The sequence below is a fragment of the Cordyceps fumosorosea genome (genome assembly GCF_001636725.1).
Source record: "Cordyceps fumosorosea ARSEF 2679 chromosome Unknown scaffold_15, whole genome shotgun sequence".
Classification (NCBI taxonomy): Eukaryota; Fungi; Ascomycota; class Sordariomycetes; order Hypocreales; family Cordycipitaceae; genus Cordyceps; species Cordyceps fumosorosea.
Window position 1 is genome coordinate 60,759 of NW_017387315.1, and position 21,616 is coordinate 82,374.

Genomic DNA, 21,616 nt, shown 5'->3' on the forward strand with positions numbered 1-21,616 from the left:
GGCGCGGGGGGGGGGGGGGGGGGGGGCAGAGTGTTGACCACAGGCTTCGTCTGCGCAGTATCTCTGGAAAGCTGGGTGACCTGTAATATTCAGGAATGGGGCTCTGTTGAACTTTGCTTGAGGCTCCGAGTTGAAGGTCATTAGACAATATTGGTGGCTGGCAAGACATCACTAATACCAGCCGGGGCCAAGTCTACATTACTAGTGATGGAAAATGAACAACAAAACAAAACTAGACGCCACCTTCCGGAAGCCACAATCAACTGTAATTCGCCCGTGATTCTTCAGCTTCAACGTCTTGTATTCTCAATCACCAGGACGTAACGCGACGATCTCAAAATTTACCTCTGACGGGGAGGGGGGGGAGGGGGGTGGCAGCGATAGATTGCGGCGCCCCGGCTCCTCATCCTGGTCAGGTAGGGCGTAGGGCGAACCGGAGCCAACCCATCCGATGAGACGAGGCTTGCTTGGAGTTTTATTAGGGCGGCTAGCTCTAACTAACCCTTGGCCTGCACTAGCAGCGCATTGAAAAAGTTGTCTGCATCATCATACTTGTTACTTACCCTATGGTGCCTGCCGCTTCTCGAGTTCCGTTGTAGAATGACAAGAAAAATTGCAAATTGCTACAAAAATTGTGAATGACAAAATTCAGCATTTCCAGGTAGATTAATAGGGCTGGTGCCATTATTTTTTAGTGCAGTGATTCCCGAGATGTGGCGCCGCCTTGCTTTCAGGAGATCAAAAGGTCAAGGACCTCTGTGATAAGGGTGACGGATGCCGGGAGAGGCTGATCTATCTCAACGCGGGTTCTACAAGCTTTACGAGTTTATAAGAACAACCTTGATTTTGATATTGGAGAACGGCCTAGACTTGAAAAAGTCCACAGCTTGGACCTGCTTACGGGTAACGGCCTAGACTTGTTCACAGCGTGAACATGCGGCTGTCTACTGTGACATAGCCTGCTCATCTATGTGCCAGTTGAAGGAGCTGTGGCTAGTGCCTAATAATGTGGCGTTCGCCGTGGCTGGAGCTAGGCCAACAACAAGATTTGGAAGCGCCGGACTAACAGGTACATACCAACGTCGACTCGATGATAGTTCAAGTGATCGCGCTAACGCTGCCCGGAATGAGAGAAAATGACGCTCGCTTTCAGCTTTCAAACTTCTATCGGAGGTCGCTGAGAGCGGAGATGACGAAGTGACGTCGATTCGCTACCCAAAGTCAGAAACACTGTGTTGATGTGCCAGTTGCTTCGAGGAATTGTGTCGATACTGGCGTACACCATTCGTACTTAGTTAGGCCTGTTCAAGGCTTCTATGAACTAGTCCACCACCAGGAGTACAAAAAAGCCCCGGAACATTATCTTTCCATTTACGAAGAAGAAGAACTCAATGGAAAGGGGCCCACAGGCAGTCCTGGCAGAAGGGTGTTTGTGGTGCTACTACACTGGAATTGGTGCCTGCAGCCAAGTACAACCTATGTATGTATGTACATACATACGTACCTATTCAGCTGCCACTTTCAACCCTTGTTCAATGAGGAGCATCCCGACGAATCGATTCTTGACCAAATCTTCCCCTAGATGCTAGATCAAAAGGTGGAGGAGAGGAAGGCCCAGTAGAGGAGCTATGTTACTTGAAGAACTCGATACTGCATAATATGGTATCACGGCAAGTTGGGGGTTAGCGCAACCTTTGACTCACTGACATGATGAGGGGCAAGCCGTTTGCTTGTGCGAGCCAGATTTTCGGAAAATGGTGTACAATAGATAAACAAGCTGATACATGTTGCAGATCATAAATAATTACAAAGACAACAAACATTGTATGCAAGACCTGGAAGTTTGCTGCGAGTTTTATTAGCGATTGACGTACCGCTTTGCATCGGCCTGTTACAGAGTCTCCACCCCCGGTCTCAGCTACCTCTCCAATGCATCATCAATCAGCCACCAACCTCCTTGCCTCAACATTCCATCCGCGCATAATAATCAACAACAGCTGGGCATCTGCGTAGAGACGAACAGCCACTAGCCATGCGTCTCCTACCTATCGTAGCCGCGCTCACGGGTCTGCCAGCTGCGCTCTGTCTCCAGGAGCAGGCGCCGCTAAACCGCGGCCACGGCAAGCTCGACGGCGCCGCGGACAAGCACGCGCCACCGTACCGCAAGGCCCTGCTCGATCTGCACCGGAACCTGGTCAGCATCCCGTCCGTCTCGGGCGCCGAGTTCGACGTCGGCCAGTGGCTCGTCGACTACCTCATCAGCCGCGGGTTCCGCGCCGACGTGCAGTTCGTCGCGCCGCGGGAGGGCACGCCTGAGGGCGCGCAGCGCTTCAACGTGCTGGCCTGGCCCGGCGGGCACCCGGACCCGCGACCGCGCGTGCTCGTCTCGAGCCACATCGACGTGGCTTCGTCGTCGGCGAGGAGGTCGCCGGCGACGGCATGATCACCTTCTCGGACGCGGCGCTGGCGCGCGGCGAGCCGGCCCCCTGGCACTCGGTCATCTTTGGCGAGCCCACGGAGAGCAAGCTCGTGTGCGGGCACAAGGGCGCGCTCTTCTGCGAGATCAAGGTGGCGGGGCAAGCGGCGCACAGCGGGTACCCCTGGCTCGGCAAGTCGGCCAACGAGATGCTGGTCCGCGCGGTGGCGCGCATCCTCGAGACGGACCTCGGCAGCTCCGAGCAGTACGGCAACACGACGTTCAACCTCGGGCTCATGGAGGGCGGTGTCGCGGCCAACGTGGTGGCGGCATCGGCGACAGCCAAGTTTGGCGCCCGCGTGGCGATCGGTCCGGAGAAGGACGGCCACTTGATTGTGAAGAAGAGAATCCAGGCCATTCTGGATGAGGTTGACAAGGATGCGTTTGAAATAACCTGCAACCCCGGATATGGCACTGTCGATTGCAATTGCGACGTTGAGGGTAAGTGTGTTTCTGCCACGTATAGCTTGCGAGCGTAGCTAACACGTGAATAGGCTTCGAAACTCTCACCGTCAACTACGGCACCGACGTTGCGAACCTCAAGGGCAACTTTACGAGATATTTGTACGGGCCCGGTTCCATCCTCGTGGCGCACGGCGAGAATGAAGCGTTGACAGTGGGCGACTTGGAGTTGGCTGTTGAAAATTACGAAAAGCTGATTTTGCACGCGCTGAACAAAAAGTCATAAACCATCTGCATATGAACATCCAGTACAACAGCGTAGCATAGGAATAGAAGGTCCGTCATATTTGCATCATATACCAATTAATTTTGAAAATTATAGCGCTTTTCTTTTTCAGGCCTTGACAACCTGCGCCCAGCGATCAGGCATGATTCTGGAAAAATCGAACTTGCCGTCCGCACCCTTTTCGACGGCGCCCTTTTCAGTGACAACAGCGTCAATGAGCTCTGCCGGCGTCACATCAAATGCTGGGTTCCAGACGTCGATACGCTGGTCGGCCGTCGCCACGCGCACCTTGGTCGTCTCGTCGACGGTGCCGTCGGGTTTGATGACGGCGCCCGTAATCTGTGTGAGCTCCGACGGCTTGCGCTCCTCAATCTTGATGCCGTCGCCCGTCTCGGTCACGAGGTCGATGCTCGTCGTGGGCGCGGCGACGATGAACTTGATGCCGTGGTGGCGGGCGAGGACGGCGAGTTGGTAGGTGCCGATCTTGTTGGCCGTGTCGCCGTTGCGGACCACGCGATCGGCGCCGACGATGACGGCGGCAATGTTCTTCTCGGCACCGCGCGTGCGGAAGAGCGAGGCGGCCATGGAGTCGGTGATGAGCGTGCTGGGGATGCCCTCGAAGACGAGCTCGAACGCTGTCAGGCGGCTGCCTTGGTTGTACGGGCGCGTCTCCGTGCAGAAAGCGTGCTGCAGGAGGTCCTTGGACCGTAGCGTGCGGATGATGCCGAGGGCAGTCCCGTGGCCCGAGGTGGCCAGCGAGCCGGTGTTGCAGTGGGTGAGCACGGAAATCTGATTGGAGGGACCGGCGCGGGCATGCACGCGCAGCCACTCGGCGCCGTGGTCGCCAATGGCCAGGTTGGTCTTGAGATCCTTCTCGAAGATCTTTTCGGCCTCGTCGATGAAGGCTTGTACGATTTCGTCTTTGGTAGCGGCATCGCCCGCAGCGCGTATTCTGAGCTTGAGCTGGTTGATGGCGTTGGTCAGGTCCACGGCAGTTGGGCGGCTTTCCTTGAGATAGTCGAGGGCGCTGTCGATGAAGGCTACGGTATCCTCGGCCGAGCCGTCAGGGACGGGGCCATTATGCAGCTCAACAGCGAGGCCCAGGCTCGCGACAATAGCAATGGCCGGGGCGCCGCGGGTGCGCATGCTGGCAATGCTGTCAAAGGCCTCTTGGCGGGTTGTGACATTGTCGTAGTGGAATTCGTGGGGCAGACGGAGTTGGTCGAGGACCTCGAGCTTCCCCCGAGTGTACTTGACGGCGTGCAGAGTCGACATGATCGCGGAAGTCTTCTCTAAAAAAAGGAATAGTTAAAAAGAGCTGCTTAAGGAAAAAAAGTAGCGAAGTCAACCGCGATATAATGTGCCCCTCCATCCTGCTGGATAATTCTGCCGCAACCCCGCTAAAGGCTCAGCACGTTGATGGCGTCAGGCCAGGGACTGGCTTGCGCTGTAAAACGCCGCACGGCCCTTCACCGCCCTGTGGCTAGCGCATCCCCAAAATGCACTTGTGGCGCTGATTGCTCCTGTCAGGGGGCCGGTGAGCTTCAAGCTGCTGCAGCTGCGCCACGTAAACCCCAGGTCCAAGTTGCGACAGACACCTTCACACTGCACACGACGCTTTTTCTAACGCTGCTCGCGGGAGACCAATGGCAAGCGCGTTGCCATGGAGCAGCAAGCTTCAACGTCAAAAGTTACCGGTAAATCTTTTGCTCCCGAGTCACCGAGTTCCCGCTCGCACGCCTGCCCTTGCTAACCACCATCTCTCACCGTCTCTCTAGTCGAGTACTTTGACCCCCATGATGTCTACGAGCTCCTGAAACCGGGGTTGATTCCACGATTACCGCTGCACAATCTCCACTGGCAATCGCATTCAGGGCCGCTGCGTTCGATCGACACCCTCCACATTGAGCTGGTGGACGGCGGCAAGCTCCCGCAAGACGAGACGCCCGCGGCAGCCAAGCAGCCTGCCACTTCCGACGCAAAGGATGATGGCTTCCAGACGCAAGCCGTAGGTGGCCAAAGCGATACTACGGAAAGCAGCGAATCTAAACCCGCGGCGACAAAAGGCACATCAGGCCGGCGCCACCAAATTCCCGGGTTGCGCCGCACGCCCTACCTCAAAGTCCTGTTGGTTCGATGCGACGACAATGATTCCTACAAAAATACTGTTCGTTCCGAAGTTCGCGAATGGATCAAGCAACATACACCGCCGACGAGCTCCTCAAAAAAGGCTAGCAACCAGGAGAACCATGACGCGTATGAGTGGCTCATTCTGCATGTTGTTATTCCCAACACGGCAGCATCCACCCAACCGCGCAGCACCGGCAAAGTAGAAGGCGGCGCAGACAAGACTACCACTTCGCGCTGGAGAACAGGGTTGACACCTCTTCTCGAAAAGTTCCGCTCCGACTTCAACAGTTCCAGCAAGGGTGCCCCGGATCGCATCGCCCAGATTCGTATAGGCATCAACGATGTTCCTTATGATATGCTGCCGCGAGTTGTCCCTGCCGTACCCTCGGGCTATAGCGAAACTGAGCAGGATGCTGAGAGGGCTTGGAACGATGTAATCACCAAGTTCAAGAATCTGATCCTAAGCTCCTTCGACAAACGGGTTACACAATACGAAGAAGATATCAAGGAGAAGGATACCCAGCGTACACTGCCGGGCTGGAACTTTTGCACTTTCTTCATTCTCAAGGAGGGACTAGCGCTTGGCTTTGAAAACGTCGGGCTTGTTGAAGATGCTCTTGTTGGCTATGACGAACTCAATGTTGGCCTCGATCTGGTCCTTGCTGAACAGGCCGAAACTGGCGAGCCTGAAAGCCACGGCGGCGCGATGCTGCCGTACAGTGATGATCTCAAGAAAATTGCCCGCAAAGCATTGAACGAGGCTTCGGGGTCCTCAAACGACGAAGAGGCTGTTGACATGCAGTCTGCCACCAAATCAGCAGTCGATGTCGATGATATACCCATTAGTCCTACGAAGAAGGCATATCGCGACATGATCCTGGCAAACAAGGTTTCCGTCTTGGACTTCAGATGCTACATCTTCTCCCGTCAAATCGCGCTGTTGTTGCGCCAGGGCAACACATCTGTTACTAGAGAGCAGCTCCTTTCCCGGCTTAAGGAGCAACAAGAGTCCATTCTTCATGGCGTAGCGCCACTTGCAAAGGCCACCCCCCAAAAGGAAGATGATACCGAAAATCTAACTACTTTGGCAGAGGTTTGTCGAAGAACGCTCGAATTTATCCCATCTTTGTCAAATGTCATGCGACACGACATCATAACGTCTCTTTCAGAGGATGACCTCAACAACAAAAAAGAGGATATTAATGCTGAGGCGCACCAAATCATTGACAACTTGGTCTCATCTTTTGCATTTTCCATTGCACAGCAAATTTTGGCGCAAACAAACACTAAGGCGCTACCTATCCCACCATCATCCTTACCCCCCGCAGACAGGGCAGAACAAAAAGTTTCAATACCAGAGCCCAAGACTATGATGCACCCAGCCAGACATTCTTCCCTCAATGAAAGATCGCCGAGGAATCCTCCAAGTCCGGGGTTCCCCGGCCCTGGTCGTGCGATCACGACGCCGGCGGGTGATGAACACAACTCCCCATTTCTCAAGGTTGGCATCGAGGAGCTGGCCGCTAGCCGCGCAGAGCTGTACATGATGTCACGAAGTATTCTATCAAGACTGGGCAAGATACGAGGCTGGAGCACTGGCTGGGACGAAGCACCGATTGTTAACGAATCAGGCATTGAGGCCATGGATGAGATTAGCCTCGACGATGATACTAATGAGAGCAACGATAATGATTTAAGGCATAGCGAAAAGAAGCCACCTGCAGATATCACACCTACAGGTGCTGGAATTCGCAGCCAACTGCTAATTTCTGCAACGGAAAACTCCGAGGACTTCTACCGCCTTTACGAAATTATGACCGACAAGGCGCTTCGTCACTACACGGTGGCTGGCCAACAAGGTGCCGTACAGACTGCAATTGCTGACTTGGCTGTCCTTAAATTTCTCATGAAGGAGTACGTCACGGCCAAGTCTTATTTTGATAAGGCACTGCAGTACTTTGGGGAGTCCGGATGGAGCATCATTGAGCTCTCAATGCTGGTCATGTACCTGCAATGTCTGAGCGAGCGCAACGCCAGCCTCGAGTATGTGAGGGCTGCTTTGCAACTACTTACAATGTCGAGTGCTGCCGAATTGTCACGGATTCAAGACTCATCAGCGCGCCAGTTCCGGCCCAGGCAGGAAGCAGTTGACTCGCCTATCAAGGGCATTGTGGCCAAGCTGTGTGAGGTAGCGTCCTCTCTACGCAGCGATGTCCGGTCACCGCTGTCACTGTTCTTTACCAAGGTAGAAATATTGGGAACGCCAAATTACGAAGACGGCCGCGATGGAAGCTCCGTTTCAATTGGCATCTGGAGCCTACTACCTGATGACCTGCATCTGGATAAGATCCAGCTGAAGGTATCTGGCGTAGACGCCGGCCCGATCAAGGAGCTCACCTTTGCGAACAAAGACCCTGTCGTTTTAAAACCGGGCAAAAACAAGCTATCAGTCTACACTAATGTAAGTGCATTTGCCTCTGGCATGTCACGCAATGCTAACTCCATGTAGTCCGTTCTTGCTGGCAAGTACAAAGTCAACCACTTTGGCTTGCATTCTAGTCGCATTTTCCTGCACTACGACGCAGACGTCCACACCTCTCAATCACCTGCCCCGGCTATCTTCAAGCAGCCCGAATTTACCCTCTACCAGCACTCTAGCGCCCTCGATGTCGAACTTAAGGCCGCCAAGCACACGTCCCTGGACAAGAATAACAGCCTTGATCTTTCACTTAGTACGGGCTGGAACACGCTTAAGCGCTGCGAGGTCCGCGTCAAACCCAGCTCCGGGGGCCTGCGTCTGCTCACGACCGGGGCGACCGTTGTCGATTCCGCCGTCGAGCTGGCGAAGCCTCCCGAGTCTGGACTCTTCCACTTCAACGCCATGGCGCCCGAAACGTCCGTCATCTTGCGGTTCCCCTTCTCCACAGAGCTCGACCTCGACGACGTCTTTGCCAAGGTCGAAGTGACGTACGTCACTGACACCGACGAATCATACCACCTCGCCAAAACTTTCAGCGTCCCTGTCGCCCTCGCGGTGGGCGTCAACGTTCAGGATGTGTTCAAGCACGGAGCGCTCTTCTCGCGGTTCAACGTCACCACAGCCACGAGCGGCCCGCTCCGGTTGTACAAGAGCGAGCTCCTCGACTCGGAATTGTTCTCTGCCACATCAGGCGCGGCAGCGGCGGTGGCGCCCATAGCCGTGTTCCCTAAGCAGTCTGCTGGCCTCCTCTACCGCGTCCGTCGCAAGAGCGACGTCCGCGTCGCCACCCGCACCGCCAAGACCATGTACCTCAAGCTTCACTACACGCAGCTGCACACCGAAGTCGCCGACCGCATCCGGGGGTCTGTTTGCGCAGCGCTCCACACTGCCTCCCTCGGCCCCTACGCGCGAGCTGTCGTCGCGTCCCTCGCCAAGGACCTTAAGCGCAGCCTGCAGCCGCAGGACCTCGAGCGCGCCGCACTCCTCGGCGAGGTGTCCACCTCCTTCCTCCACGGCGTCCCCTGGGAGAAGCGTCTTCAGGGGCTCGCCGCCGAGTCTGTCGTCCGCAGTATCGCCGCGTGCCTCGGCAAGTGGCAGGCCGAGCACAAGCGCCTCCCCGTCCTCAGCCCCGACGAGGCCGCCAGCGAGCCGTCCTCCATCCTAATCCCCGTCGAGGTCCCCTCCCTCACCGTCGTGCACACCGCCGACATCCGCCTCCGGCATCCCCTCCCCGCCGCCATCAACGACGCCACCGGCGGCAGCAGCAGCACCGCCACGCCCGCCGTCTTCCTCAACCAGGTGCTCCACGCTACGCTGCACCTCAAGTGGACGCGCGTCTGGGATACGGAGAGCCCGCGCACCAAGGACCTCGAGTTCAGCTACGACGTCTCCGCCAGTCCCGAGTCCTGGCTCGTCGGCGGCCGCCGCAAGGGTCGCTTCGTCATCCCTGGGTGCGCCGCCGCCGACAGCGCCGCCGATGCGGGCGACGCGTCGTCGTCCACGCCCGAGACGGAGGCCGAGATACCGCTCATCCTGATCCCGCAAAAGGAAGGCTGGCTTCCCTACCCGAGCGTCGACATCCGCGAGGTGGTGAGCGCCGACACATCGAATCGGGGCGAGAGCGGCGGCGCCGGTGGGGCGCCTCACTCTGGCGCGGGACATAATATCGAAGTCGATTGGAGAAACCTAGGAGAGACGGTGCGTGTTGTTAATGATAAGCAGGCAGTCACGGTCAGCCTGGACGCAAGTGGCCCTGCAGGCGGACCGTTGGTGCTTGAGAGTGAAAGCCGACCCCATGTTCAAGGTACTCGTATAGTAGCCTAAAACCAGTACAAAACGAAATGGATTCACCAATCAATACACTATGCAAATATATATTGAAATTTGACTAGCGGCTCATTCTATGAAACGATTGATATTTTAAAACTTGAAAACAACAAACGCGTACAATGCCTTCCGACAAAAGCTCCCAGGCGACAAAAAGCTGCTTATATTGACCCGTGCCGGACGATGGAGATTGAAATCCATGTTATCAATACCTTGCGTCAGAACTACAGCACCTTTGATTGCTTCTCGCGGCATCCGTTGAAGGACTACGAAGCAACATTGGTGCTTGACTATAGAATCATGCAACCTTACTTGGTTGCGGCCTCGTCGAGTGCACCCAGTCGCAGGCGAGGGCTAGCTCTGGGAGGCTCTTCGTCATCCTCAAAATATTTTGCGGAAGTCGGAGTGAAATTGCGAAGGCGTTTGCCGGACTTTTCTGCACTGGCGTGTCGTGAAGGACTCTCGCACACAGGATCAGGTTTCACGATGACGCTATCGGATCTGAATAACTGTTGAGAGATTCTTCGCACGCTGGCAGGTTCTCCGCTGAGAGAGATTGTGGCGTTTACTGGTGGAGGCGTGACAAGCTGCTTTGCCTTGTTCTCTTTTCTTGACTTCACCTTCATCGCTGGGGTCGGTAGTATCTGTGGCGAAATAGTTACCGACTGGCTCAGAAATGAAGTACTGGCAGAATTGCTCGCAGAGATAGGAGTATTGGTTGAAAGCATCGTAAAGTGTGCATCTATAAGAATTAGCTAGATTCAGAAGGCTTCTGATAATACACACCCTCAGCTTCTGTGATATTGATATCACAGGTTGTGGGAGTGTTGGTGGGAACTTTCATGTGGCTGCTGTCGCCTTCACTGTTTATCTTGGGTGCAAAGCTGTCGCGTCTGTTCTCAGCAGCTGCAGGTGTTTCGACGCAGGAAACGTAGTCAGGCATGCTTGCATCAGTGCTTGACTTGCGGTTCACGCGACTGGCAGCCTCGGTGTTCACAGACGAGCTAGGATCACTGTTAAGACCCATACCAATGCCGCTTAGCCATTCAAAATAAGCATTGGCTTCGACGAAGGGATCAGCGGCTGCCAGGTTAGACGACGAAAGGGCGTCTGAATCCGAGAATGTAAGCGGTTTGGGCTCCGCTGTGTACTTTCCCGGATGAAGTAGCGCTGGATCAGAGGCCACTTCGGTCAATGACGATTTTGCAGGCACCATGCTGCTTCGGGGGCGAGGCGAGTGTGCGTGAGATCCGCTGCTATCAGAGTGTTTGGTGGGAAGCAATGCTGATGCGGTAAATGGCATCGCCCGAAACATGGACGCGTTTGGCCATGCAATCGCAGAGCTTTCAAGTATCTCTGGCAAACAGTTAGAGTTGATCTCACGCCGGGAAGAGAACCCATACCGAGAGGGGCGTGTTGAAAGGAAAAGGCGACAATGTTTTTGACTCTTTCAAACGGAACAGTAAGGGAGTCTCGAGGATAACTTTCGCTGATGACGACCTTGATGCGACCGAGATCATCGGCAGGGCTCCAGTAGCTCTGATCGAGGAGCTCCCGTTGAAAGACGGGAAACGTGAGCGAGTTAAGTTCTCCGGTTTCCGATAGTTCTGGCGATGTTAGCAAATCATAGCAATTGGGAACGGACCAAGCGTACCAAATGAGTGCTTTAGGATCTGCTCGGTTCATCACGGAGGACCTACAGTTCCCGTTAGCAGGTAGGCTACGACGGGGAGTCAAGACTAAAAACTGACGACACCAATCTTCCATCTACAAAGAGGCGAACCTCAAAGACCACACGATCTACAAATTTGCCGCACGATCGAGTGAACTGACTGATCGGTGGTGTTGACCAGGAATGTATTGACAACTTGTAAGGGGCACTGGGCGGTAAGCTGGGAACAAAGCAACAGACAGTCGGTAGTCCCAGCGAGCCATGAATATGCGAGAGTTCTAGAAAAATGTTAGCAAAGAAGAGAATAGACAACTTGATACGTACCGTTATCATGAACCACATGGCAGGCTACCTTGAACTCCTTCAGGGGGACTTTGCCATCGCGAGGGAATAGAAGGATATCCCATTCTTCGTAGCGCATGTTGAAGGGGGCTCAGAAAGATGTCGATTTAGTTGGAAATGTAGCCGAAGGTGATGTCAAGAGTTTTGAGGAGCTTCTGCGAATATTGTACTAATGAAGACTCTGCAATCGCCACGACTGGCGCCACCATCAGGCTAAACTGCAAGTAAACATGAGTACCATGTCAGCCGTATGCAAGAGAAAAACTAGTCCAGAGGCACCGCGGCAACCAATGGCACCGGACAGGAAGCGAGGTTATCTGGCAGCAGGAGTGGACATACCGAACAGAGGGGGCGGCGGAACGCCCCTGCCTGTCAAACAAACGAGTCCTTCGGGCTGACAGTCTCAGCTAAGCGGCTGCATAATCTGATACAAGGCAAGGGGACTTGGAGGAGGATGGAAGCTTCCTCTGGAGGAATAGTTCTGTGAAAGAAGGAATGTACTTGTTATTGTTGTTTGGGGGAGAAGATAGCGGCAAAGCTGCCCGTCTGGCGGCCTTCAAACACGTTGCCAGCTGCCAGACAAGCCAGGCGTATGTAAACAAAGCTCTCCAGTACCTAATCCACTGACCTCTCAAGTCCTTTTTGTGCCCGTCACCATGGAACATCATGCACAGAATAGAGATTGTTTTGACGTTCTTGTATTGCTTAAAGGTTATTTAAATCCGTGTTATACAGCGATACCCGCAGTATGCCATTTCAACCACGCAACGCATCGCGGCGTTTAGGCGGGACCGAGTAATCGAACAACAAAGAAACTCAATAGTCCCTCCTCCCAACTGCTGTCATGCGTGTTTATGTACAAAAGAAAGCTCGGGTTGGTCTTTGATGCTGTTTTCAAGGATCTTCATCGCCCTCCATGCGTGCCTAGTAGATTGTGTTAGCGGCGTCTGGCCGACTGTCAACGATTTCGTAACATACCCTCACGGCGCCGGGTCCACCAAGCTCTTTCTCGAGGCCACCCTCAAATTCACGGGGATATGATGGTCTATCGGGGTAGTTGAGATAAACAAGTCCGCAGACACCGAGGAAAGTCGCGACGAAAGTGCCAATCATGATGAGGCCGGGGCCAGTTGTGGTCCAGGTATATTCCCAGGGTGAGAAGATACCGAGCACGTCGTTGTCTTCGTGGACGGGCTCGCCAAAGTTACGGCGCTCCTGGGGGTCCCACCACTGCGCATAGGGGTCACGGTGCTGGCGCTTGACGCGAGGAGGGTTGATGTAACCGCCATTCTGCGTATCGTTAGCCGTTCGGTTCTGTTCGGTCCAATCACGGTGGGGTGATGCAACTGACCATCTCAGGGTCTTCGGCCGCAGTCATCGTAGGTGGGTCGGGGTATTTCTCATCGAGAGTCTTTTTGTCGGCGAAATGCGTCGGAAGATAGGCTCGGCGCTGGACAATTGGCGCGCGGCGAGCAGCGACAAGGCCGTTGCGCAGGGCAGAGGAGCGCACAATTCGTTGGGGCAGCATCTGCGGCGAGGGGTCAATGTTAATTAACAGTGTCGATTTTCGTTCAATAGAACGATTCAGCGACGAACCTTGAGCGAATTGATTGCGTTGCGGCGACCAAATAGCCCTCTAATTGATGACTTGTTGGAGAAGCTGTCGAGTAGGCGGCTTTGGTGTTGAGGTTCATGACAACTGGGTGCCTGAGGCAGAGACGAGAAAGTCTCGCGACGCTAGCCGGGTCGGGAGTGCGAAAGACAAGGAGAAGAGGAGCAGCCTTTGGAGACTTGGAGAGTAGATAGGAATTAAAAGCCATTTCGGGGAAGATTACAAAAGATGTGTTTTTATCAAAAAAGTTGTATTTTTGTTCTATCGTACATGCAATTATCATTGCATTCTTTCTCTTTCTCTTTTATTGCCTCAATACACGACGAGACTGGCAGCTCTTGCTCCAGAAGCACCTCCGCCACCAAGGCAACCCCACCACCAAGTCCGCAGTTATTAGGGGGATTGCCACTGGAAGCACTAACTGCTACAGCTCTCCAAGTCAGTCCAGCGCGTCCTGGCATGCGCTCGTCCATCATCATCTCGCCAAAAAGTTTTGCCCTCGTCATCAACGACCAGCGAAAATCAGGCCATACGCCGCCGATACAGCGCTAAATATGGGCAGACGTCGTGCAGGCCTTTGGAGATACACTACGCATCTGTAGATTTTAAATTTCTGCAATAAATGCTATCCGCGCGGAATCAAACACCCCCCCTCTGCCTGGCTCCGTGTCGTGACCATGGCCGACAACGCGTCGCCAGGCAAGCCTGAACCCGTCGAAGACCCCCCAACCCTCAAATCAGAGCAGGATGGTGCCCCCGCGCAACCGTCCAACGGAAAGCCGTTAAACGGCGATACGATCATCGTTCAAGTCAATGGATACTCCGACGACGACGACGCGACCTCTACCACCAACGGCCACGCTGCCCAGAACCACGACTCCCACGCTCATGATGATTCGGAGCGCCCGGCCAAGCGACAACGGACTCGAGATACGACACCCCCACCTAGCGCGCGAAAGCCAAAACCAGAATCGCCACCGTGGAAGCAGGCCGCTGCCGATGGTCCAACCTCCTTCACTGAGAACGGCCGGCGCAAGTCAGGGCGCATCAACCTGCTCCCGTTGGAACTGCAACCGCAAGGCAAAAAGCGGACGACCCGGCGCTCTCTCGGTGGACAAAACAAGACACCAAAGAAGGAGGAACGGACAACCTCTTCCAGAACGTCACGAACGACGGCCGCAACCCCTGTTTCGCGACAATCACGGAAATCGTCGACAACGCAATCTGCCCCGAACTCTTCATCAAAAATACCAGCAAAAAGAGCCGCCCCAATACCGAGATCTGCCATTAAAATCCGCAGACGTTCGCCTTCACCTCCCCCAGTTCACACTCGGCATTCGACGCGACCGACACGATCATCTCGACATGCTGACACCGATATTAACGATGGACTTGATTTGAAACGGTCACCTCGAGCTAATCTCCGCGTCGGCCGTTCTGGAGAGATACCACTGGTCCACCCAGGGCAAGTGCCAAAGCGACCAAAGCTAGGCACCAGCTTTGAGGACTTTTGGGTTCGTGCCGGTGATCTTCCAGTTGAAGAAGGCGGCCTGCAAGCCTCAGAGGATGGTCCGTTTTACACAGAAGAACTAGCGCGGAAAGATGCCAAGATAATACTGAGGATCGAGAATGAAACGGAACCTGGTGGCTTGCTTGCTCCTGGTCGCTGCTCATTATTTGCACCCGAAGGAGATGAAGATGTTCCCCGACAATGGGCACGCCAAGATCACATGGCCAAAGCCGTAGCAAATTTCCGGAAGCTACTTGTTGCCGAGCAGCAGCGTCATCGATTCACCGCAAAGAAGCTTGCAGAAGCCTGTCGTGACGAGTGGATACGAAGGCAGCCCAAGTCAGCGGAGCAGTTGGAAGCCGAAGCTCGAGAATTATGCCTGGCTCGATACAAACAAGTCTTGAAAGCCATGACTGGAACATGGGAGAATGTGCGCGCCTACGTCAACAAACAGCGCCTCGAAGCATGGGAAATTGAGGAACAAAAGCGAGTCAAGGCCGCTTTAAATGAGGCAGTTAGTCTCTCGGAGCAGAAACTTCAGGCTCGGCGAGGGGGTATTGATTCTGAGCCTGTATCCGACGATGATGGCTTTGATGATCTGAGTGACGATATGAGCGATGGTATGAGCACAATGGAACAGGGAGATTCAGACCTAGCATCCGACGAAGGCAGCGACAATGATTCCGATGAAGATAGCGATGTCATGTCATCCTCAGAAGATGAGGATGGTGATGATGTTAAAGACGTCGCCGACGAGGGCCTTACACAAGAGCAATTGCGCTTGAAATACGCCAACATCCCCGACTTTGACCCTGGCAGCAATGAGGATGCCACCGATGCGCCGACCGATGCGCCGACCGATGCTGCGACGACGCAAGTTGGGGCCGAAACAACCGACGTAGGTGCCGAAACGACCGACGAATCGATTGATATGGATGACGACCTGGGGTCAAGCGATATGGGCGAAGCTGCTGGCAGTGATGAATCAGAGGAGGAAGAGTCAGAAAGTGATGGTGGAGGCATGCTAGGACTCTTGTTTGGCAAATCTGAGCTTAAGAAAATTAAGCAAGAAGCTGAAAGCGAAGCACCCACAGCTGCAGACGACACTGAGTTGCCAGCTTCGACAGCCGGCGTCAAGGAGGAGCAGTCCTACTTTGGCGATGATTTCGACGACGAAGATGAAGTAACCTTGATACAGCATCCGGATTTCCCCACAAAGGTTCAGGAGAGGCCAGTCGACAAGGACGAGTTTGTTAGTATGGAGAATGGCGGGCATGGAGAGGAGTCAGAGGTCACGAATCTGGTTGAAGCTGACGCGATGGAGGTGGATGAGGTACCAGTTGAAACAAACCCCATGGAAACTGCCCAACCCGAAGTCGAGGATCTAGCAATGGCGAACCATGATGTGGAGTGCGAGACAGTAGAGCCGAAGCGACCCGCCAGTCCGGAGACAGACGCGATGTCGAATGCGCACACTGCAGAACCTACCCAGACGCCCGAGACTACCGATACCAAGGCTTCAGAAGTGGACTCTTCTTCTGCGCCTATACTAGCCAAGCCCAGCACAGATGACGACATATCGGACTCCCCCGGCAAAGAATTGACTCACAAGATTGAAGTGCCTTTTCTCCTGCGAGGCACTCTGCGCGAGTACCAGCGGGACGGCTTGGACTGGCTTGCAGGATTGTATGCCAACCACACAAATGGTATACTGGCAGATGAAATGGGGCTGGGAAAGACTATTCAGACAATTGCACTGCTAGCGCACCTCGCGTGTCAACATGAAGTCTGGGGGCCGCATTTGGTTATTGTGCCGACCAGCGTCATGCTCAACTGGGAAATGGAATTCAAGAAGTGGTGCCCTGGGTTCAAGATCCTCGCCTATTATGGTACTCAAGAGGAGAGAAAGAGAAAACGCCAGGGTTGGAATAATGATGATGTGTGGAACGTCTGCATTACGTCGTACCAACTAGTGCTCCAGGATCAGCAAGTGTTCAAACGTCGGCGATGGCACTACATGATCCTGGACGAAGCGCACAACATCAAAAACTTTAAATCGCAGCGATGGCAAACTCTACTTGGTTTTAATACACGAGCGAGATTGCTGCTCACTGGCACGCCGCTGCAGAACAATTTAACGGAGCTGTGGTCGCTTCTGTTCTTCCTCATGCCTGCGCAGAATGGCGAGGGCGGCTTCGCGGACCTTCAAGAGTTTCACGAGTGGTTCCACAAACCCGAATCTCAGATTTTGGAGAGCGGCCGTGAGCAGATGGACGAGGAGGCAAAGGCAATCATATCCAAGCTCCACAAGGTTCTGCGGCCATATCTGCTGCGTCGATTGAAAGCAGATGTCGAGAAGCAGATGCCAGCCAAGTACGAGCATGTCGAGTTCTGTCGACTTTCAAAGCGTCAACGCGAGCTATACGATGGCTTCCTCTCTCGATCGGATACCAAAGAAACGCTGTCGTCTGGCAACTATCTGTCCATTATCAACTGTCTAATGCAACTGCGAAAAGTGTGCAACCACCCGGATTTGTTCATCGACCGGCCCATCATGACATCGTTCCGCCAAGAGAGTTCAGTACCGGCAGAATATCAAGTGGCAGAGCAGCGCGTGCAGCGTCTTTTATTACGAAAACATCCGATGCGCGAAGTCGACCTCGAATTTCTCAACCTAGTGCCGGCGAAAAAGGAGCTACAGTCAATCGCAGCCTGTGACCGCGTTGCTCAGCTCAGCTCGTACCGAATCATGATTGATATGAAGGAAGCACAGCATGTTCGCGCACAGTATGCGTATTCGCACTTGGATCCCTTGACGGTTGAGTCCACGGTACGCTATCTGGAGAGTGCAGCGCGATGGGGCAGATTTGAAGAATTGCAACATTCAGTGTACATCAATGCTCTTCGGCGCCAACAGAGACCCGTTTATGGCTCCGACTTGATCGAGATGCTGACGATTGATGCGCACAAAAGGCCCTACCGACCTCGACCAAAGGTGTCAAAGTTTATCATGAGTTGGTTCGAGGATGAGTCGTCGCACTTGAACGCCCTGACACCGAGCCTGCATGAACGCGCAGATGAGTACAAGATTCTCATTGAAAAGTTCTCATGCGTCACTCCCGCCGTAGTCACAAGAGACATGAACGAAATTGTGTTGGGTCGCAAGGCGGCGGAACGGTTCAGCGACGAGGATCTGAAGCTGTCTGCCCCTGTGCGTTGGGCACCTTTTCTACCAAAAGAGGCGCCAGCAGATCCATGGCACGAAGCGAGAATGCGACACACTATTCAATTCCCAGACAAGCGACTTCTTCAGTACGATTGCGGAAAGCTGCAAGCCCTGGACAAGCTCCTACGTAAGCTGCAGTCTGGCGGCCATCGGGCGCTCATATTTACGCAGATGACAAAGGTGCTGGATATTCTGGAGCAGTTTTTGAACATCCACGGACATAAATATCTGCGACTGGACGGTGCAACCAAGGTTGAACAGCGACAGATCCTGACTGATCGGTTCAACCACGACCCGCGCATCTTGTGCTTTATCCTCTCGACGCGATCCGGCGGTCTTGGCATCAACCTGACTGGTGCAGACACAGTCATCTTTTACGACCAGGATTGGAACCCGGCGATGGACAAGCAATGCCAGGATCGATGCCATCGAATTGGTCAGACGCGAGACGTGCACATTTACCGACTGGTGAGCGAGCACACGATCGAAGCGAATATTCTACGCAAGGCATCGCAGAAGCAGATGCTCGACGATGTTGTTATCCAAGAAGGAGAGTTCACTACGGACTACTTTAACAAGATGTCGATCAAGGATGTGTTGGCGGACAAGGTTGACGATACCAGTGAAGGCGTTTCTGCGGCGGATGCTGCGCTAGATCGTGTGCTGGGCGGGGGTGACGGCAACCGTGACCAACGGACGGTGGGCAGAGCGTTGGAGCAAGCTGAGGACCGGGAGGATGTGGCGGCTGCTCGGGTGGCCGAGAAGGAGATCCACGACGATGATGCCGACTTTACGGAGAGGGCAAGCGGCGCTCCGTCTGGCACGTCGACGGCACGTCAGGGAACACCGCTGGACAAGACGGACGTGGAGTTTGGCGACGACGGCCAAGTGGTGGAGGTGGAGTACAACGCGTACGGGACGCGGATTGGGACGATTGACGACTTCATGCTGGCGTTTATGCGGGAAGCACTGCGGTACACGAAGCTGGATCTGCCCAAGGACAAGAAGAAGGGCAAGAAGAAGGGTAAGGATACGAGGAAGCGGTGATGACGCAAGCAAGCGACGTTTTTCGGTGTCTGGGTTTCCCTGCTTCTTTTTGGGTATTCTAATGGGCGTTTCAAAAGAGAAGGACTGTACAATAATAGCGATGCCAACTCTGTGGGGATGTTTGCCCCTTTGGCTCTTTTTCCATATCATTTATTGCATGGCGCCGAGGACCTACGTGGAGGGTCTTGCATGGTCCGTCTATTGGATCGAATGGACTTGGTTGCAGGGAGTTTAATTGAAAAGAGGACAAAAGTTCAATCAGTTGGAAATCGGATTAGAAGCGAAGAAGAGGGAGTAAATTATTGTACCATATTGTGACTATTCTAGACGAGGCAAGTCTATCTGCGGCACTTGGGGGGTGTGCGAAATGATTGCGTCGACTACAGTGATAGTCAAGCGCGTGCAATCTTTTAGAGTAGTGTGCTATTGGCACGACCCTTTTTTATTTTTAAACTAATATCTAGTTACTTCATAATCAGTTGGAAAATCATTAAGGACACCTAGTCTCGGCCAGTTCCAACAGCGGTAATGGCCGGCGGAATGACCGAATTGCCCTGTCGAGTGACTAATAATAACCAAGGCTGATCCATGCCTACTAGCTGAATTTCTAGTATTCCGCTTAAATGCTTATTAGCGATTTTTCGTTTCTCCTTCTGGCCTTGTCGATCGCCCGCCATTACATCTTACAACACTCATCTTGTGTACAAAGAACGTCTGTGGCAAAGAAAGTCACCATTATCCACCACGTGTTCAAGAGTGAGCTGCAAGAAGAAAAAAAGAGAAAAAAGTCAGACGCTCAACCGTCGAAAACACCCAGGTAGCCATCAACGCGCTTTGCATCCATTCCCTCCACCCTCGTTCAGCCCTACCACATCACCATGGCAGATCGCCAAGAGCAGATCGATGCTGTGGCCAAGCCCTCCACGTCAAGGCGCTCCAGCACAAGCCCAGATTCAGACTCAGACATGCCCTCGCTCAACGGTACATCTGCCGATGACGCGCGCCTCGCCGCGCTGCGCGGACAGGCGTTGCCCGAAGACCCGGCCGTCTACCTGCAGAGAGAGGGCGAGGCCGCCGTGGTCCACGGCATCAGGCACCACCTCGCCTTTGCGCAGTCGCCCGCCGTCGTGGCGCTCTGCCAGAACCCGGCGCGCAAGATCTTCGCGCGGGCCCGGCACGCCCGCCTCATCATGAGCGACCTCATCCCCGAGATCCCTGACGACGGCGACGCGGCTCTGCTGCCGTACTGCATCTGGCACCCGGACGTCGCGCGCGAGGCGACCTACCACGAGGTCGCGCGGCGGTACCCGGCGCTGCGGTACAGCGTCGCCCGCGCCTGCGCCGTGGCCGGCTACGCGGGGCTGTACCGCGAGCTCGACGTGCTGCCGGAGGTGACCGTCGCGGAGGAGGCGCAGGCATCGTCGGCCCCGGGGGCGCGGGAGATTTCGGACGCCATCATGGCTGCGCCGGTGCGCTACGGGGTCATGAACGACTACGAGAACCGGCTCTTTGCGGAGCCGAGGGCCGGCGCGCGCCTCAACGCCGACACGGCGGTCGTGCCCGTGCTGCGCCGCGTGCGCACAACCCACACGGCGGTCGTGCCGGACGCCTGGCCAAGGTACTGGGACGTGGAGGAGGACGGCTACATCGGCGAGGAGAACCTCGGGCACGCCGGCGATGACTACTGCGGCGCGGTGGGCGAGGTTGAGCGCGCGCTGCTGTCGCGGCCGCTGCCGGAGGACCTCCCCGCGGGGGTCAACAAGGACGTGCTGATCCTGATGGCCGCGTACGAGGGTAACGCGGACCGGTACGCGCGGCTGGAGCGGCCCGGTGGCATCCGCGGCGAGGAGGCGTGCATCGCGCGGGGCATCTTCCACAGCACCACGTTCGCCCTGCACTGGTCGGCGCGGGGCGTCCGGGGCGCTCTCGCGGCGGCGGTGCACGCGCGCCGCGCCATGCTCAACGACCTCTCCTGGCTCGTCCCCGCGCTGCCCGAGGAGGAGCTGCCGTACATGATCTGGTACCCGCTGCGGCCGCGGCACCTCACGCTGTGGGAGATTGCGCGGCGGGAGCCACGCATGTGGTTGGCCGTGGCGCACGCGTGCGTCGCGTGCGGCTACCGCCCGCTGTTCGACCTGCTGCTGCCTAGGATCAAGGCGACGAGGGAGCTGCGGTGGGAGGCGGAGCGCGGCGCGGACAGGCACTTTGAGGAGTCGCTGCGGCGGGTGAAGACGGAGGGCGGTGGGAGGGGGGAGGCGGAGGCGGAGGAGGACAAGGAGCCGACGGAGACGCTGGTGAGCGGGCAGATGGACGTGGATGCGATCGGGGAGGCGCACCATCCGGCGGTGTGGGCGGGGTACGGAGCGAACGCGGCGGCGCTGGAGCTGTACTTGATGGTGCCCGAGGCGATTCGCAAGGCGGCGGCGGAGTCGGAGGTGGGCAACTTTTCGCTGTATGAGGCGGATGATGACGTCGACCGGGCGTGGGACGAGAGCATCTTTGAGGGGTTGGAGACCAAGGACTGAGCTGGCACGAGAGGCAGATGAGAGTTGTAAACATGGAAGGATGGAGGGTTTCTTAAGTAGAGAGTGGTTGCTAGGACGCTCT

The 21,616-nt window shown here is 55.2% G+C and overlaps 7 protein-coding genes across 7 annotated transcripts; 4 read left to right on the forward strand and 3 right to left on the reverse strand.

Annotated features, from left to right (window-relative positions):
• Positions 1-2,032: 2,032 nt before the first annotated feature.
• Positions 2,033-3,164, forward strand: ISF_05941 (acetylornithine deacetylase; the record flags this gene model as incomplete). The annotated part of the gene is made up of 3 exons (XM_018849546.1): positions 2,033-2,335; positions 2,392-2,917; positions 2,971-3,164. 3 exons carry the CDS (start codon positions 2,033-2,035, stop codon positions 3,162-3,164), a joined length of 1,023 nt encoding a protein of 340 aa, XP_018703043.1.
• Positions 3,165-3,272: 108 nt separating this feature from the next.
• Positions 3,273-4,439, reverse strand: ISF_05942 (methylthioribose-1-phosphate isomerase; the record flags this gene model as incomplete). The annotated part of the gene is made up of 1 exon (XM_018849547.1): positions 3,273-4,439. One exon carries the CDS (start codon positions 4,437-4,439, stop codon positions 3,273-3,275), a length of 1,167 nt encoding a protein of 388 aa, XP_018703044.1.
• A 388-nt stretch (positions 4,440-4,827) lies between these two features.
• ISF_05943 (TMEM1 family protein) lies at positions 4,828-9,597 on the forward strand (the record flags this gene model as incomplete). The annotated part of the gene is made up of 3 exons (XM_018849548.1): positions 4,828-4,861; positions 4,943-7,755; positions 7,804-9,597. 3 exons carry the CDS (start codon positions 4,828-4,830, stop codon positions 9,595-9,597), a joined length of 4,641 nt encoding a protein of 1,546 aa, XP_018703045.1.
• A 754-nt stretch (positions 9,598-10,351) lies between these two features.
• ISF_05944 (hypothetical protein) lies at positions 10,352-11,693 on the reverse strand (the record flags this gene model as incomplete). Its single annotated transcript, XM_018849549.1, has 4 exons — positions 10,352-10,956; positions 11,004-11,296; positions 11,352-11,550; positions 11,597-11,693. The coding sequence occupies 4 exons, from the start codon at positions 11,691-11,693 to the stop codon at positions 10,352-10,354; spliced, it is 1,194 nt and encodes a 397-aa protein (XP_018703046.1).
• Positions 11,694-12,508: 815 nt separating this feature from the next.
• ISF_05945 (NADH:ubiquinone oxidoreductase 20.1kD subunit) lies at positions 12,509-13,142 on the reverse strand (the record flags this gene model as incomplete). Its single annotated transcript, XM_018849550.1, has 3 exons — positions 12,509-12,538; positions 12,593-12,904; positions 12,966-13,142. The coding sequence occupies 3 exons, from the start codon at positions 13,140-13,142 to the stop codon at positions 12,509-12,511; spliced, it is 519 nt and encodes a 172-aa protein (XP_018703047.1).
• A 761-nt stretch (positions 13,143-13,903) lies between these two features.
• On the forward strand, positions 13,904-19,009 carry ISF_05946 (helicase SWR1; the record flags this gene model as incomplete). The annotated part of the gene is made up of 1 exon (XM_018849551.1): positions 13,904-19,009. One exon carries the CDS (start codon positions 13,904-13,906, stop codon positions 19,007-19,009), a length of 5,106 nt encoding a protein of 1,701 aa, XP_018703048.1.
• Positions 19,010-19,887: 878 nt separating this feature from the next.
• ISF_05947 (hypothetical protein) lies at positions 19,888-21,534 on the forward strand (the record flags this gene model as incomplete). Its single annotated transcript, XM_018849552.1, has 1 exon — positions 19,888-21,534. One exon carries the CDS (start codon positions 19,888-19,890, stop codon positions 21,532-21,534), a length of 1,647 nt encoding a protein of 548 aa, XP_018703049.1.
• Between the last annotated feature and the right edge of the window lie 82 nt (positions 21,535-21,616).